At 33.4% G+C, this 17994-nt stretch overlaps 1 protein-coding gene across 4 annotated transcripts in view; it reads right to left on the bottom strand.

The window, feature by feature from the left end:
* Positions 1-1126: 1126 nt before the first annotated feature.
* RFX3 (regulatory factor X3) overlaps positions 1127-17994 on the bottom strand; it is a 131881-nt gene continuing 115013 nt past the window's right edge. For all 4 annotated transcript variants that reach the window (XM_030004312.2, XM_030004310.2, XM_030004309.2 and 1 more), the window contains 6 exons: positions 14495-14592; positions 14038-14187; positions 12307-12515; positions 11222-11375; positions 9015-9057; positions 1127-8050 (listed from right to left, as the gene is read on the bottom strand). In XM_030004312.2, coding sequence (XP_029860172.1) covers positions 7812-8050; positions 9015-9057; positions 11222-11375; positions 12307-12515; positions 14038-14187; positions 14495-14592 — 893 coding nt within the window. In that variant the 3' untranslated portion in view covers positions 1127-7811. The remainder of the gene's footprint in view (positions 8051-9014; positions 9058-11221; positions 11376-12306; positions 12516-14037; positions 14188-14494; positions 14593-17994) is intronic.

Genomic DNA, 17994 nt, shown 5'->3' with positions numbered 1-17994 from the left:
ACTTCGGGATGCTGAACTAAATTTCCATTGGTTAACTGATTAAACCACTTTAATTAATATCAACAGCAGCAGAGGTTGAATTCTGCAGGGTCTTCCTCATAACACTGTCAGTGGAAAAGGAGTAATGTAGCCTGTTGGCTCTATCAACTGTTAGTTGGCGTGAGATCCCTCTAGAGGGAGATGTCCCTCTACAGACTGTTTTCTTGTGTGTGTGTGCTGGAGCAAGACCTATTCAGTCTCGGCAAGACACCAGCTAGGAAATGAAGTCTTAGTCTTGATTAGCAAACCAATTAGGAGTATTCTGTAAACACAGGTGTGGCTGGTCACTGGTGTAGAAAATTTATAGTCTTGTTTGATAGGATGCATTGCAGGAACCAGCATTCTACTCTACTAAGCTTTTGGTCTTTATTTGAAATTAAAGGCAAGGCAATGACTGGACCATAATGTACAGCTGAACTTCCCAAGAAGAATAAGCTTTAGGATGCAGCTTCTCTATCTTTACCACTGTTTTGTGTGAAATACCCGTTTTAATCTTGGTATCCAATAGCCATTTTGATGTTCTAGCATCTATTACTCCATGGCTCCTCCCCGTTTAAAATAACATTCTGCATTTCTTTATATGAAACAGTGCCTGCAACACATACTACAGACCCATAAGATATATGATCCGATAAGATTAGGCCTTTGTCTATGTTTTGTGAAACTGCCAAAACATCCAATGCATTAGCACACTGCAGAATATTTAGAGCAGAACTTGCAGAAGTATGTTCTGCTGGTAATGAATTGACAACGCTAATTCCTGGAGGCCAAAATCTGCATGCCCCTTCACTGACATCTGTTAACTAGCTAAATCTGTAATGGGATATTAGTGTTAATTTTGAAATTAATAAGTATATTACTGTCTGTATTTACTGGGAATGTGACAGCTACTTATGTTGAATTGATACTTCAAAATACTAGTTTCTTTTGCAGTCTGAGACACAGTCATTACTTGGTTCTGTTGCTGCTAAATAAAAAATTGCAGTCTTATTTAAAAGGCATAAGTTGAAATATTTTTTCTCTTAAAATCAATAGTACCAGAATCCAAAATATCTGGCTATATAAAAACTGAAGCAATTCAGATATGTTTGTAACAAGAAAACAAATTTATTGATTTTAAAAGACAAGACACAATTTTGTTTTGAAAAACACAAGAAAGCTAGCCTGAGTTCAAGTCTGAAATATTCAGAAAAATCCTACTGTCTTTAGTATGTTCCAGTCATTTTTTTAAACAACACACTAAAAGTTAATATATATTTTTATAATTATAAAAGTTCCCCAGTTATTGTACAGTACACAATACAAATTGCCCACAAACTATTATTTAGCTCCTGCCAGTTTTGAGAGGACATGATATACTAAAAGATTTAGCATTTCTCACAAAAATCACATCAGGAAATACTTATTTACAAAATCAAATACATTATACAAAAAAACCATCACGTTATTCTGTAAAGATGTCTTCTTTAAATAATTAAAAAGTATATTCAACTGTAGTCCAAAAACTGGAAAAGAACATTACATTATCTCACACATACAATCTACAAAAAGTTGCTTACCTCATTTACATAATATATTCAGTCAACTGGAAAATAAAAGTTTGAATATGTCCTAGTGTTACGATGTTTCTGTGCTGTGGGACTGAATAATGTAATCTGCCACTTACTAAGTGAAATTTAAATGATGGCACTTAAAAAAAATACAGTATAAAATAAATGCAACAAAAGAAGTTTCCTAGAAGGTAAGAAAGCCCTGAGTGATGACAAAATTACTGATTGATAGCTCTAGAATTAACCTAATTAAAGTTTACCACCTCAGGCACAATTTTCTAAGTTTTTGAAAGGCACTCAAAGTTTAACAGCCTCATTGATTATTAACTGTAAATCCAAATTTTCAGTGAAGATGAGTGGAAATGGGCAACTTGCTTTGGTACAAAGTGATATTTTCCTAGCATATTTTAAATTGCTTAATTGGGTTACTTTAAGATGGATATTTCATGTTTAAACACAAGGCAATCACTTTAATATTGTATTGAAGGAAACTTTATTTGGGGAACCATTTAAGTATTCTTTGTGTAAAAATCTCTTGCTGGTATCAGTGAGTCAAAAACAATTGAACTGAGTTCCTGGTAAATACCACTCCATGCGAGGTTGCTCCTCCGAAGCCTAAATTCCTCTCACAGAGACATTTATTATTTAAGAGTAAAATTCATCCAGAACTGAAAACTCCTGTAACATGTTTGCACCATAATCAAGAAAGTGCTTGAGAACATATAAAGAACATTTTCCTGATTTAGATTTAAGTGAGGCTCATTTGATGCTCATAGGCTTGTTCCGGGCCTTCTTTTGTACAGTGAATTTTAGCCTTAATGAGCAATTTATAAGAACAGTTCTTACCAAATAATTAACTACTCAGGGCTTCCAATCTCAAAATGCTAATTTAATTTTTCAACAGGAAAAGAAAAAAAAATCAGAATAAAACAAGAGTTAAAATGATCACTTTCAAACTAAGGCATATTTTACTTCAAAAAACACTAGGCAGTCACTTTGTAAGTGGCTTTTACTATTTCTTAGTTAAACTGGTAAATCAAACTCAGGTCTACTGGCACATAAAATCACTAGCAGCAATGATCAAGGCATGCAAACTCAGAAGCATTTACAGTAAATTATGAATAAAAAAAGTTGTTAAATTAAAACCCTTTGAGTATTGCATTTATGTTAATTATGCATGAATTTGCATTAACTGACTAAAAATGTTTACAACTTACTTGCACTATACTAGTGACATAATTCCATTAAATAACTTAAAATAAGACCCTTTTTTTTGCCCTCAGCTAGACTTAAATAAGTACAGCTGCACTTAGCGTTTGCTGACTGATTGATATTGCAAGAAACCAGAAGAAAATGTATTGTACTCTCACTTAGTAGGGTGGCATTTCTATCTGTAAGTTCAAAGAATCTCTACTTGCTACTACACTTGCTCCCTCGCTTTTGTAAGCAGTATTCATAAGAACAAAGGGGCTCTTTAAATGGCAAAAGGCTTGTGCAATTTCTAGGTTGCTTTTAAAATTCTGACATTCAATAAGGGCCACCCAAACTGTAGCCCTGTAGATGAAGATGTATAAAATAACTTCATCTTTTAGCTAGTCATTATTGCAGTGACTGAGTTTTAAAAGGAGTATCAACATAAGTGTGCACTTTTTGTTCTTGTTTATCAAAAACACTGCCAAAAATTTCAATGCAAACATATCAAATATTCTGCAAAATTTATTCTTCTTCATTAAGCCTTCTTTTAATCTTAAAGATTCTCTTTTACAGTACCAGAGTATTCCAATACTAACCTACCTCAGGAGATTTTCAAAATAGTCTGAATACATTTTCTAAATCTTTATCTTCTAAAGGCATCTTAAAGTAGACAACTTCATATATGTAGAAACATGTTTGATTTTCTTTATATATTTATGCAATTATGAAAACAAGGGAGCTGAAATACTGTTTTCTATTAGACAGTATATGTCAATGGCAGTGCATATTTTGCCTACACCTATTGAGCCTCCTATAACAAAACCATTCCTGTATAGTATGCAAGTATTTACTTTAAACATAATTTTAAAAAATTCTACAACACTATCAGCTATTTCAAAGTATATGCTCAATGGACTAATTAAATTATCTAAAAAGCTTTGTTCCCATCATGTCACTTACAATGCTCAAAGGGTTAATGCAAGGCATTATATCAAATTAATTTTCTAATACTAGAACTAAGCACTGTGTTTATGCTTCTATTCCAGTTTTTATTATTTGTTTGTCTCAAATCACCAAACAAATTAGCAGAGATACTATAATTCCATTTATTGATTTGTTTTAAACCATATACAAAGAGGATGTCCTGTTAGAGACAAGGGCCCAATTTTCAGAAATTCATACTGCTCTCTCAAATGAATGTTTTAAACTAAAAAATTATTGTTGTATAGTTATATTACTAATAAATCTATTTTTCATCAGCACTTTTATGGCTATCAATGGTTGTTTTCATTTTGTAAAAACATTCTGCATTAAATTGGATAGCAGTGCATTGCTAATATAAAATTTTTTCTAAACGGTGCAGATGTCAGTTAGTGAGAATGACAAAGATAGCAGATCATTTGTCCTACAGAAAACAAGGTGAACAAAAGAAGTGTTCCTGGTATTTAAAAATACCTCACTTTAAATTATATTTTTATATAGACCTATACATTCCTGAATGACAGAACATTATCTGTTTTCTTATTTTTGAACTAAAGGCAGTAATGCTGTATATCATCATTTTATAGGTAAATAATTTAAAATCTGTTTTCCAAATTTTTATGGAACTTTTTTTAAAAGATGGTGCCTAGAGCATGAGCAGTACAAGAGGAAAACACAGAAATGATAATTGAAAACAAACAAAAAAAGCTTTAAAACTGATTTAGCATGAGAAAGATGAAAATGTACCAACAAATTTTAATAAATATAAAACTTTTGAAAATTGGGCCCTGTATTTTGAAAAGGTAGTTCAACAATACCCATTCCCCGACACTGTTCACTGTGCCATTTGTGCTAATGAGGGAAATGCCTCTAAAATAATTATTTTGGATTCCATGTCAAGATTAGATAAAACACATAAACCATGTCAACTCTCATAATGTCTACCCTGTGGATACATGCTACACCTCTCCAGAGCACTAACAATAGACTTCAGAGCTGGTATGGCAATGCAACCGCATGCTACACATTACAGAATATGGACTGAGGTATTCGTATCTCTGTAGTTTAATGATTACTAAACCCCAACTATTAAATAGCAAGAGTGTGCAAAATGTTTTATCTAAGTGTTTGATTAAAATTTTAGTAAATGTAAAAATAAAACAGAAGACCCCCTAAATCTGTAAGTATACAACGCAGCTTACAGTAACATAGTTCTAAAAAACTCTGGTAAAATCTTTAGAATTTAAGCATAGGAATACAGACTCCATTCAGTTTTCTGAACCTGGGATAGTTCCAATTTGTTTTGATAACTCATTGTTTTTAGAAGCTATGAAATACATTCCATTTTTGTATTCAGATTTTTGTTCAGTTTTGTTTTGCACTTTGTGAACACTGAACAACTGAGTGGAGGGGGGAGCTAAATAATGAAAGATACTCAGGTCCCACCTTTTTTAGCAATCTAGATTTACCTATTACAATCATACTCTTTTCTCAGCAACAACAAATCCAACATTAAACCAAGAAAAGACAATAATAAGAAAACATTATAGGTCCATCAACACAAAAATTGAAACAAGTATTACAGTATTAAAAAAAGCTGAAAATGAAAAAAAAGTTGAATTATTTCGCTTTATTTTACTTGTAAACATCTTATAATGCACAATGAAGGGGAGTAAATATTTATCACAGCTTAGTTTTAGCATTTTTGGTGAAGGGTACAGATGTCCTGATTTCCAAGGGAAAATCAGGACACACTGAGCGATATATGTGAGAACAAAATCTATAATGAGATTCAGTGCATTTATGAGTGTAGAAATAATGAATATAAACCTCACTTCCACTTTTTACTGAGGCAAAAGCCATCTACTGACATTAGTAGGAATTATGACTACATAGAATGAGCCGGATGGGTTCACCTCCCAATTCTGCAAAGGAATTAGAATTTAATTTTGTACACCAATAATGTTAGGACATTTTAGTTGATGTGCAGCTGTATTTGGAGCGTATGTAAACTCTAGCAACAAACTTCTTTGCTATAAATACGCTGTTCATTTTACATGCTCTTCTCCCATTTGGTATATATGACTTTAAAGTCATTTTCAGACACACTATATAAACCAAAATAAAATAATCCCTAATTTTCTTACACAGTCTTTTCTGTAAGGTTGATATTTTTGTGCTCTCCTTCACTTTTTGGCTTATTTATTTCCACAATTTTAGTGTAGCAAATTCATGTGTCTGCATAATGAAATGTTTAAGAAGAAAAATTTGAGTTGTTTAATGTCAATTAATATGTTCTCTATAAACTGTCACTATTTAATGATTAAAATGTAATATCTGGCTGATACCCCACAAAATATAGAAATTGAAAACATGCACTGCATTATGTACCTGCTCATTTATTTCTTTTTAATTTTTAAAATTAAAAGTAGGCAAGGTTTTAGAAAATATATAATCATGCTTGGGACTATGGTCAATCTATTTTGACATTTGAAGTTGGTATTAAAGCTAGTTTTGCTTTCCAAATTCCCAAGCAAATTTTATTTGTAATAAAGTGAAATCCAGCTAGAAATCAGAAAAAATAGGTTTATTGTCATTCTAAGAGGGATATTAAAATCATTTAATAATAAAAAAATCCTTTTATTCTTTTGAAGGCTATGTAACCTGTCCTTACTTCTTAGGGAATTTGAAAATGACAGGCACACCTTGTTGAATTAATTTAAGAGTTAAGAATAACAAAAAGTACTAAGTCTTAGCTTCAGTTCTGTTTAAGGCACCATGTAATAGCCGAGGTACAATGATCCCTGATGTACATTCTTAAATGGCAATGGTCCATCTAGCCACCTATTCAAATTCTACACAATTGGGAATAAGTACAAGTGAGGTGTGCCAGTTACACTGCCTTATCTAATTTTTGTAAAAATTTAAATCCACTTTAACAACAAGGAAATATTTTTGAAAGGAAAATGATGCAGGTTGCTACATTCCTTGCATTCTATAAATCATCTTTTCTAAGAGCAGCAGATTGAACCACTAGTAGGAAAAGACCTGGAATAGAAGAAAGTCATCCAAATGGAATGTTTTCCTGTATGTCCAGTTCAGCATAAGTAGCACGTACACTTAAAATTAATAATAATAATAATAATAATAATAATAATAATAATAATAATAATAATAATAATAATAATAATAAAGTCACTTCTTTTTTAGCTTCAGTTTCTAATAACTACAGTACCACTCAACAGCCAAAACCACCTGTTGAGTGGCCCCACATATAGAATCAGTAGTCTTCAAAACAGAGGAACTGGTATGCAAATAATATCTGGAACTGTTGATTTTAAAGGAAGCTTGCATTGTTTACATGATGGTCAGATAATTAGGTACGTTTATGACGTACATATTACCACATTCTGTTAAAATTCTGTCATTTAAACTTGCTTCTTGCTCACAGAAACTACGAGATCTTCCCAACCCTCCAGCATTATTACAAAAATTCCCCCTGAATGCTCACAATTTTATCAAAATAGTGTCTTCTTGTTGTCCAATGAAAAGCACCTTTTATAACAAATTTGATACATCTGCTGTCAAATAAGTATGCCTCCAGTGTAAATCAAAGAAAATAGTTCTTTTGATATTTCACAGAAGTGCATCTAATTAAAAACTTACCTATATGAAATAATCATCGTAACTAATAATTAACATTAAAATATTTTTAAAAAACTATGAAAAAATTTAAATTATTATAAGACGACAAAAACATTAACATTAAGCTTTGCAAAAATCTTCCTTGCATTTGATACTAAGAAAACTCTTCATACTGAGCGGCCAATGTAAAACGATTCTGTTTACAAAAAATCTCTTTTTTTATTTAAACAGATCTGGCAAAATACATACACCCATTCCATTTAACAACTCCAATAAAATAATGTTCAGCACAGCTAAAATTTGACAACAGTCGACCTTCAGACTTATTCTCTTTATTTTTTTTTCAGATTAAACCCAAAGGGCTAATGTAATGGGGTGTGTGTCAGTGGGCAAGGTTTCATATTAGACCGCAGTATATGTATTTCCAGTAGCACTGCATTGTCGGATAGTCTGAGTAGTTGAAACAATGTGCTCATTATGAATTGGGTTCAGGAGGTTCTGCTGTACTCCACTCTCAAGCACTGGCTGCATGCAGCCAACCTGGAATGCCTGGTTTAGCTCTGTTTTCTCCCTCTTGGCTTGTGGCTCTCCATTTTCATCCAGCTCTTCATCTATTTCACTTTCTACTTCGCTGCCCTCATCTGCACAAACAAACCACCATGAAACTAGCATGAAGGGAAAAAATTCTAATACAAGGGCCTTTATTTTGCAAATAATAGTTGAAATACAAAAATACAGGGAAGACTAGCAATCTGATAAAGCACAAAATGAAAATATAAAATTTTAATGGAAAAAGTCAATGATTATCTCAAATAGGTAAACAGACTCTCAGTGTTGATCACTTGAGTTACACACTGCTGATACAGTGTGTGGAAAAAACAATTGCAATCTCAAAAACAATTTCTGACAATGTTAACTTCATATTGCAAAATGCCTCGTATCTCTAAGACTTGATGAACAAAAGAGTTGTTACTCTTAGTTACAGATAGGGAAACTGAGGTGAAAAGATTTGGGGTGAATTGACCCCAAATTTTGACATACATTCTTATACTCACTAGTTGAGTGATCTGGGGTCAAGTCACCCCAAATCACTCAACTAGTCAGTATAAGAATGTATGTCAAAATATGGCATGAAGAGGTTATAAGGAACTCACTTCTTTCTGTCCTCTTCACTGTCAAGTTATCTGACAACTACTTGCATGCAATTCTGACTTCTTCACTTAGTAAAACATTTAGTACAGATAAACATACATAAGCATACTCCTGTCTTTCTTCGCACAGCTGTTAACCCTCCTCTGTCCTATCAGATACAACTAAAACCTGTGTAAAAATTTCTTGTGTCAATAGTAAACATCTTTAAAATATATTCTTATTTTAAAACAAACCTACAATATTCTAGTCATTATTATAAGCTGCATATTACATAGATAGCTTATTGTATCCAAACAATATATTAATGTATCCATATAACGTATACATGCACTTTAAAGCATGATACAGCTCTAAATTCCGTTTTACTGTATTTTTAAAACATAAGGACTTGTTTTGCTCAGAGACACATTAGCTCTATACAGAATTATACGCTGGAGAGATTAAAATGCTTACCTTTATCCATATTTCCAGGGGACACAGCATTTAAATCGCCAAACTGCAAAATAAACAATAAAAAACTGGACACAGTCTTAGGCAAATGTGAACTTAGAGTATCTGTGATGGAGCAGATCTGTGCTCCACTGGTTTGAGGCTAGCATTCAAATGCAGGTTCTTGGCTGCAACCACATCCATAGTACAGCAATTCATTTTCCATTCCATCCTAGTCTTGTGCTTATTAAGACAATTATCACTAAGTAAACCCTGAAAAATTAAAATGGGGAAGTACAAACTTTTTCAAGATTACTTCATCAGGGCCTTTGTTGCTTGAAGTGAGCTATTTCTGTGTTGTATAAAGCCATAAATTATGACAGATACCCCCTCTGAACTGCCAATATTTTAACAAAAAGCTCTTTTTAAAATTTCCCAGAGACAACTTTAATGGTGCTGGAACAAAAATGACGGTGTGTCACAGTGTTGCAAATCTACCTCTAAGGTAGATGAAAGGCCCTGCTGAGAAAGTGTTACAATCTGGTAACCGATTTACTTACATCAAAAAAAGACCTTTTAAAAAACATTGCTTACAAGCTAGATGTACAACCTTTCTCCCTTTGCTTCCCTGAATCCTCTAAGTTTCTCTTAAATAAGAATCGGCAGAGCAAAACGCCATCAATGAATCTCAAATGAAAGGAGTATATTATTTAGATAAATACATTTCTAACCACAAATGATGATACCCTTCTTTTTTCAGGAGAATTTTGCCAATACCTGTGTCCAAAGCTGGGAGAAAATTGAGAATGCTTTTCTCAGCTGCAACACCAGTTTATACTGTCTTACAGCGTTTGTCAGACCGTAGTCTCAGATTTCCTCATTTTATTTCAGTCACAGTCATTGAATACACAGAAACATGAGAAGACATGCATTTAATGGGCATTTACTACTTCTGTTCTGCCCCTCTCACCTCCAAAAGTTTCGGGTTACTTACTTCCTCATAGTATCTCCATCTTCAGTCTACATAAACTTTTTAGAAGACCCTACACTACATTTGTGTCTAAAACATGCAAAGTCTGTTAAGAAGACAAGAATGTAGTAACTGTATACATCTGTAGTACCTTACTGCAAATATAAGAAAGAGATGAAGCAAATATACCATTGGTGGGTCACTAAGCAGAAACACTGTTATTTAGTCTTTCTGCAACACGTCATGCCACATGATATAAAATCATTTGACAAATAAAGCTGAGATATTTCCAATTTCTCTTGTAAGTACACCATCTATTTATAGTATTTAATAAGCCTATCAATATATCTTGAGAAAAGAATGATACCTGATGCCAAATCAACTCGCAAAATGACCTGCTATTTATCGGTAACATAGACTATGATACAGTGACTCCCAAGTGTAAAAATGTAACAAATCTGTCCCATTAACTATCTAGCATATTTTCAAATGTATCCATTTTCCAGCACTTTTGAAGTGCAATTCTTTGATGACAAGTCATGCATTCCTCACCCTCTCAACTCAAAATAAAAGGTTAGATGAAGTACTGGGAAAAAAGAGGGATGAGATAAACTTTGCCTTGCAGATGCCATAGATGAGTATAAAAAACTGGTTATGAATTGAGACTCTTGTTCTATTTTTTAAACCAACAGTTTTTGAAACACATGTATGAAAATCAACTGCGTTGCAAACCTCTGTGTATGTCTGTGCTGGTTTTATTACATGTATGTGAACAGTATCATACAAGCCAAAATTCTGCACGTAAGCCATCCTTCTCAAGTCAACGGGGGTACTCAGCTCACTTGTGTTAACATTTGTGTGGGAATTCAAAACGAGTGCAAATACATGTAAACAGATCCATGTAAGCAACACTTTCGTATTAGTCTGTTCTTTTTTAATTTTCACATAAAATATTCAGTTCTCAAAAACTGGAAAAGGTTGTATGTTGATCAACGTTTTTTGAACTGTGCACATGAATCTGTATGCAGATTTGTAAAGAAGCAAGGTCATTTGGAAATAATTGGTTGTTAGAATGCAATGTGATTTTAGTACTCTGACAATAAACCAATGAAACAAGTTTGAAACTGTTGTGTGTATTTGTAACCCAATCTATTGTTATATTGCAGAACATCCTACAGCTCCACATTTAAAAAATACTCAAAGACATATACCCAAATTCATCACTAAATCTATCAATCTAGTCTCTTACATATTATCTTACCTCTCCCATAACTGCAATAGGTGTCTCTCCTGTTGCCTGAGCAACACGATGTTCTACTAAGTAAAACATGTATTCATCGTAAAGCAACCGGATCAGATGAAAAGAGCCAAAGCTAGCAGCACTGCGCAAGGTTAAATCTCGAATCACCATTGAGCTATTCAAAAATAGAAAAATATATATTTATGTATTATATGTCATAGTAATTTTAACACTTATCCATGTAGACATTTCACCTCAAAACCAATATTCTCAAAGGCAACATTATCCACAAACGTCTGATCTATGGTGTCTTTGGAAGGAGATCTCCAGGAAAGGCAATAATTTGCTTCTCTCCTTCTTGGAAGGTATTGTTGGACACCATATTACATAAGAAATAACCAGATTGTTTTGTTTCTAGTTCTTCTTTGTTTTGATATATGCATAACTACCAATACTTGAGCATGTGTAAAACCTAACTTGAAAAAAACTTTGTTGAAAACATGAACAATAGCGTCTCTTGTGTCCACCTTTCCAATACAAAGGTTTTAATTACCATGATTTTAAAACTTTGAAACTTAAAATTACAAAAAGATAGGCTTGTGTGTACATATTATGTTGACAAATTCTGATATCTTCAGCAAGTAGTTGCTACAGTCATTTTCAAGGAACGAGGTTTACTCTGATAACTGTTTCAATAAGCAGCTAACATGGAATGCTTGTCTTAATGTTCTTTTTATACATTAAAACCAGGTTTTGTCTTCCGTATCTAGTCAACATAGATACCACAGTGTTTGAATAAATAAGATTAAAAATAGTGGCTTAACAATTCAGTAGTTATTCAACCCAAGTATGTTTCTAACTCAGGACAAAATTCCACCTGCATTCATTTGCACATGGCCTTCAAAACAATAAACAAGGATCATTTAAGTCCCTGATGATTTGCAAGTAGCCCCAAGTTCAAGGTTAACAACAATAATCTGAAAAAAATCCCATTTTTTCACGACTTAGCAAGCAACTGTTTGATATTTACATCTGTCAACTTCACTACAGTGAACTCAGTAAATAAGAGAATAGTTAGAATGTTTTCGAAGTCTATTAAAAACTACCTGTAGAAAGACCATTTTAAAAGAAATTGCCGTGCTGCTTTAGGAAAGCTGGGTCTTCCTTCATATGGTTTCAACGCTTGCATCATTACATTATCAAGCCAGGCAGCCCACTGCTCCAGAGTGCTCTGCTGTTGAAGAGTCATCTTGAAATCTGTTTCTAGTCTCTGAACCATGTTGTCATCACACTGGCACACCCAGGAAGCCTGCTCCTGTTACAACACAAGGCAACTCTTGAATTAACAATATATAAGCCAAAGCACAGAATGTAATTCTTTCTCAAAGATTAAGCAATTCAAGGGATGAAAAGGACAAACCCCACTTACTTGACAAACTAAGAAGCCGTTTTTATTTTTATGTCTATCATAATTTTGTTGAAAGCAAATGGGTGGGAAAAGCATAACATATAAGAGCAGATACGATAAAGAAATGAGAACAAACAATAGAAATGACAAAAGGATGTTGTAGTTTTCCACATTCATTTTCAAAAAAGGCTTCTACTTTCCTCATTCATCACTTTTCTACTGAAATATTTCAGACTTGTCAGTTTTTTTCTGGAACAACAGGCAGGGCAAGCAGGAAGAACAATTAAATGGGGGGCTAAAGTAAAAAAAGAAGGAGGAAGAAATCAAGTGCAAGGTTCCTGTCGTTCTGAAGAAGTTAAGCTTAAAGACAATTTCTGTTATATCATCTTATAAAAGAAAGCTTTGCTTGAAAGAATTGTTTTGTTTGCTGACTATAGGCAGTAATAGATTACACATTACTTAAAGTACAACATAAACTGCACACAAATGGAGAAACACACTCTGCATACAATAATAAGCAATTTAGTGACTGTTACCAAGTTTAAATAAGGCTAGCTGGTCAATTCAGAAACTAAGAGACAAAAATGAAGACTCACTAACTGCAAGCCATGTCCTTAAACTCTAGCTATCATATGCCAAGTTAACACCTCATTCACAGACTCTGTATCTATGTTAACATATTAAAATACTTAATATACTGTACCTTTGGTCAAGTACTCTTGACTAACTTTTGTTAAGATTATTAACAAGTACATTAAAACACTCATTCACAAGGAAAAAGGGCAAACACAGAACTACCAGTAATCTGGAACATTTCACTTTTCTGGGCAAAAGTAAAAACATACTTTTCCTCGGAGGAGCAGAAATGTGGAGAAATTAAGCTTAGTGAAAATATAAACTTACATTCTATAGCTAACTGGAAACTAGTTCTAATCTCTTCTAATCTAATCAATTACTCAGGAGATCTTGTAAATTTAAGCATAGGCACTTAGATACAAAGTATACTAATGGTATTGTCTTTGAAATAATGAAACAGTCTCTACTAAAACCAATGTTGTGCATTTAATAGCTTTTAGAGACAGTCAGAAGCTACGCTACTATCTGAGATCTAATATAATTTATGCTATTACTAAGACATGATTCATGGTACCCATTCCAAGAATGTATTTGCTCTACATTTACACAGAAGTTGGAAAAATATGCGCACTTCAAGACAGTAAATGGAAGCAGATAATGGTTCTGAGCTCTTACTTTCCTAAAGTGTAAGCTGTCACATTTGGACTGAATCACTGCATATATGAATCAGCAAAATGTTCTTACTTAACTTTCTTGATAGAATAATGACAGCTAACAATAAAGTTCAAAATCATAGAGGAAATAACACTGTTTTTTTTTTTTAAAAGGCCTGTTATTTAAAGCTACATTTTACCTGAACATTGGCAAAATCAACACGGTTAAGATCATTGAGCATCTGGTTGATTTGAGAAGTATTTTGAAGCACAGCACGAGCTGCTTGAGCCAGGTGATTAAGAGATGTGTATCTTCGCAGAGTCTGGGCAAAGGCACTTACAGCGGCAACCTATGAAAAAAATTAATTTATTTTTACATATGGTACTCTTTACCTGTAGATTAATTCTACAGATTGAGTCTTTACCTTCATTTTAATATTCTATATTAATGAGTCCTCATAGGTGAATTATGTCCATGTAGCAGATAAAATAATGTCTTCCTTATAATTTTTTGACAAAGCTTATTTACTCTCCCATTATTTGATGCTTGATGCTAAACATGAAATTTAGCAATAAAGTTAAAATGCTACTGCTTTTAGATGCTACTGCCCACTTGGTTTGCCATTGCAAGAATAATACTGCAACAGTTTTGTCTACCTTGGTTTGTATCATCCTCTGTGGAATATTGTTCATGGCATTTGAAAGCCAACCTTCAAGGCTTTTTGCAAAATTGCGAATGGCTTGGGTCAAGGCACCTGTGCATTAAAGAATAAGAACAGAATGAAAAGAAAGCAATGTAACTGTCTTGAAACGTTTTGCATTCTAAGTACTTACATACTCAAATGTTCAGGTCCGCTGCTTCTACTTACTAAAAAGACAAATCCAGTCTAGTTCAAAATGCCTCATTCAGATATAGATCATGCAATAATGACTTTAGTTCTATTTTAATAAACAGTTCTGACCTCCTCACCTAACAATCTTTCAAGAAGTTTGTGACCAGCATTGTTGTTTTGGGCAGTCCTATAGAAGAACATTAGTAATTGCATCAGTTGTTGTGATGGAAATTTCCATCACAAACTTTCAGCTTTCCACTTCATCTAAGTACCTCTTTTAAGAGCAAAACTCTGGAAAAAATTCCAGTTATTGGAATACAGCCATTTCCTCAAATAAGCCCAAAGTAACCTTAAGCTATGTCATGGTGCTGCTTGCTTCAGTTTTAAAGAACAAAATCCCACATGCAGTTCTTACAGATATCACTAATAAGTAATATGTAGGAGTGTTTTTCACTGACTGAAAGTGAGATTATTCAAATGGCTGTGGAATCTGTGTGCATTTCTGTTTCTCTACTATAGCACCCACAGAACTGCTGAGTGACTGACAGAGATTTAGAGAGAAATTGAAGAAGCCCTTACAGCAATCTGCACTACTCAAAATACAAGTTTTAATTTTTCAAAGGAGGAATACAGGAAGTATTTTTCCAAAGAACTGATCCTGGAAAAAAGAAAATCCTATCTCCTGAGTAGTAGAAACCTCACCTTCCCATACCTACCACTTGCTCATTGACATAATAGCATACACTCAGACGGCTGCAAAAAGGAGGACACAAAAAGAAAAAACCACAGATTTCTAAAGACTAGTAGAGAATGAATGCAACTACAAAAGTGAAGAGGAAAAAACTAGAAAGAGGAAATAATATTTATTTTCAAACTATTTTAGCTACATGTGAGAAGAAACAGTCTAAGTAAAGACTGACTGGATTCTGTTTATAAGGCTGAATACTCTGGTAGAGTAAGAAATTAATGCTGATAGAACTTGTCTTTGAGAAATGCTCTTTTACCATTTGAATTATCGATGATCCCTTTTTTAATAAAGCTTTCTACTAGCAAAGTAAATTTACTAAAAGAAAAAATGTATTCTTCATGACATCTTTTTCACACGTCTTCAAATTTGCAGTGACAAGCAGTAGAATCCGTATCAGTAATTTATATAACTGACCACACATTTGGATGCTTAGCTGAACACAATTTGATCTTACAAAGTATCTATATTAGCTGAACACTCTATGGTAACAGGTTTTTTTCCCCCTTTGAGGTTTCCACATGAAGAACAAGCTTTTTTCTTCAATCCTGTCAATCACCTAGGTGACTTGTCCTGCTTTGTAAATAATTTCTGTGCATTTAATAATTGTGTATTCACTCCCATTTTCTTACCTATAGAATAAGAAAATGCAAAGTGGAAGTAATAATGTAAATACTATATGAATGATACTTAGACATTTAAGGAAAATATTACTGCTTTTTCACTTATAATTTGCTTATTATTCTTTTTCACCCAACTATACATTACAAAATTATTTACATCACCGTAATGCTGGTCTCCTTTAAAAATAAATATGGAAAAGCAGCTCAGACCTCAAGAAAGGCCTTTAACCAGGAAGAAAGAGGAGCAAATGAAAGGAATTCTAAGTTTTGAAGAAATAAAATACCTAAATTAGATTATCAGGCATCAGTATTGTATAGAACAACCATGAATTTCTAATGAGCTTTGGAGATATCATATAAAATACAGAATTTTTCTCATACTCCATCCCTTTAAGTACGCATCTAGCCATTACCAAAACCTTAAGTACCTACATCCTGAAAGCTTTCTTTTAAGTTCATCTGGCTACCACAGAAAAACAAGAAAACCCTTTCAGAGAATCACATGATGAGTATGGTGCAAAGTAAATGGCCTGAGACAGTTAAATGTTACTAGACACACACCAAATGATGCTGCAATGGCAGTTACCAATAGAAAGTTTGATTTGGATAAGCACCTAAAAAGCTTGAGTTCTCAGCTGAAAACCCTCTGACATGCAAATCTCATAAAAACAAGGCTTTACAGTCTTTCCAGTACTTTGAATTTTTGTCTGCCTGGAATTGTGTAATACATTGTGGAAATATTTTTAGCATAAATTCTCCACCTATGATAGAAACTAACTCACAAGCAAGTTTGTTACTGTCCATTCTGTCACTTGTGAAGGTGCAGAAAGTCCATTCTAAAACATAATAGCTCTGGTCTATCGCCAAAGACATTAGATAATTATGGTCTTTATTCCTGACTCAAATGGACAGCACTTCACTTTTCTTAGGAAAAGGAATTTTGCTGTTTTAGTCACAGCAATTCTTCATTCATTCTGTGGGCGCTAAACGTTTCAGCTCACAAATTTAACACAAAGGTTAAAAATAAAACTATTTTTTCCACAATGGTCTTTTTTTTTCCTACTCCAGTAATATCTATCACACAGCTGAGTAGAACAGTGACTTTTCTAAAATAAAAACACTGAAAATCTAGACATGAAAAAAGATAAACCTTAAAAAATCATATGCTTACTTCAAGCACTTTCCAAATTAATATTTTTTCCTACTTTGAGCAGCTGCTGTCAATCTCTTTCCATTTACTCAGGAAAAAAATCATAAACATGCCTTTGATGAAGCATTTACAGTCACCTTTCCTCTACAGAGTCTAAACTTTCCTATAAACTGCTGTTTTCCCACAGAGGATGATGAATTTGTCTACTTCACTCAGCTTCACTGTTGTCATAGTCAACCATTAAGCACAACCTTAAGCCTTCCTCTTGGGTCTCTTGTAATGGCTAGAGATATTTTAATTCAAAAGCAGGAATTAAAAAACTAATAATATTTTAAATATTTAACAGTGAAGAGGGAACTTGTATGGCCCATCATAACAGGAGAGCTGACTAGAAAAAGCCATTTAGCTAGCTGGTCCTAAAAATAAAAATAAGAAAATACATTAGCTGTCTTCCAAAGGTAGCTCAGTGGGTGGACTTCTGAGCAGAAAACCACTGGACTGTTCACAAAATAGAGGCAGAAGTCTCTTGGTATGAATTTGTCTTGGATCAGGTAATGTGTTTACATCAAGAAGTCTGATAATTATCCCAAAACAGGAATGTCAAACACAGTAGGTATCAATTATTCAAATACAACTGGTAATTCTAGAAAGAAAGAAATAGCATGAAAAGGACCTGACACCTGTAGTTATTGATATTAAACGATTGTATCCAATTTTCTTGAAACCCTGTACTGGCAATGCCCAATGCATCTTATGAAACAAGGCAGGAAGACACCACAAGCTAAGGAGCTATCATATAAAAACTT

The sequence above is a fragment of the Aquila chrysaetos genome, chromosome Z (genome assembly GCF_900496995.4).
Source record: "Aquila chrysaetos chrysaetos chromosome Z, bAquChr1.4, whole genome shotgun sequence".
In the NCBI taxonomy this organism is placed as follows: Eukaryota; Metazoa; Chordata; class Aves; order Accipitriformes; family Accipitridae; genus Aquila; species Aquila chrysaetos.
The sequence above is the reverse complement of the archived record's forward strand: the minus strand, read 5'-3'. Positions and strand labels throughout refer to the sequence as shown.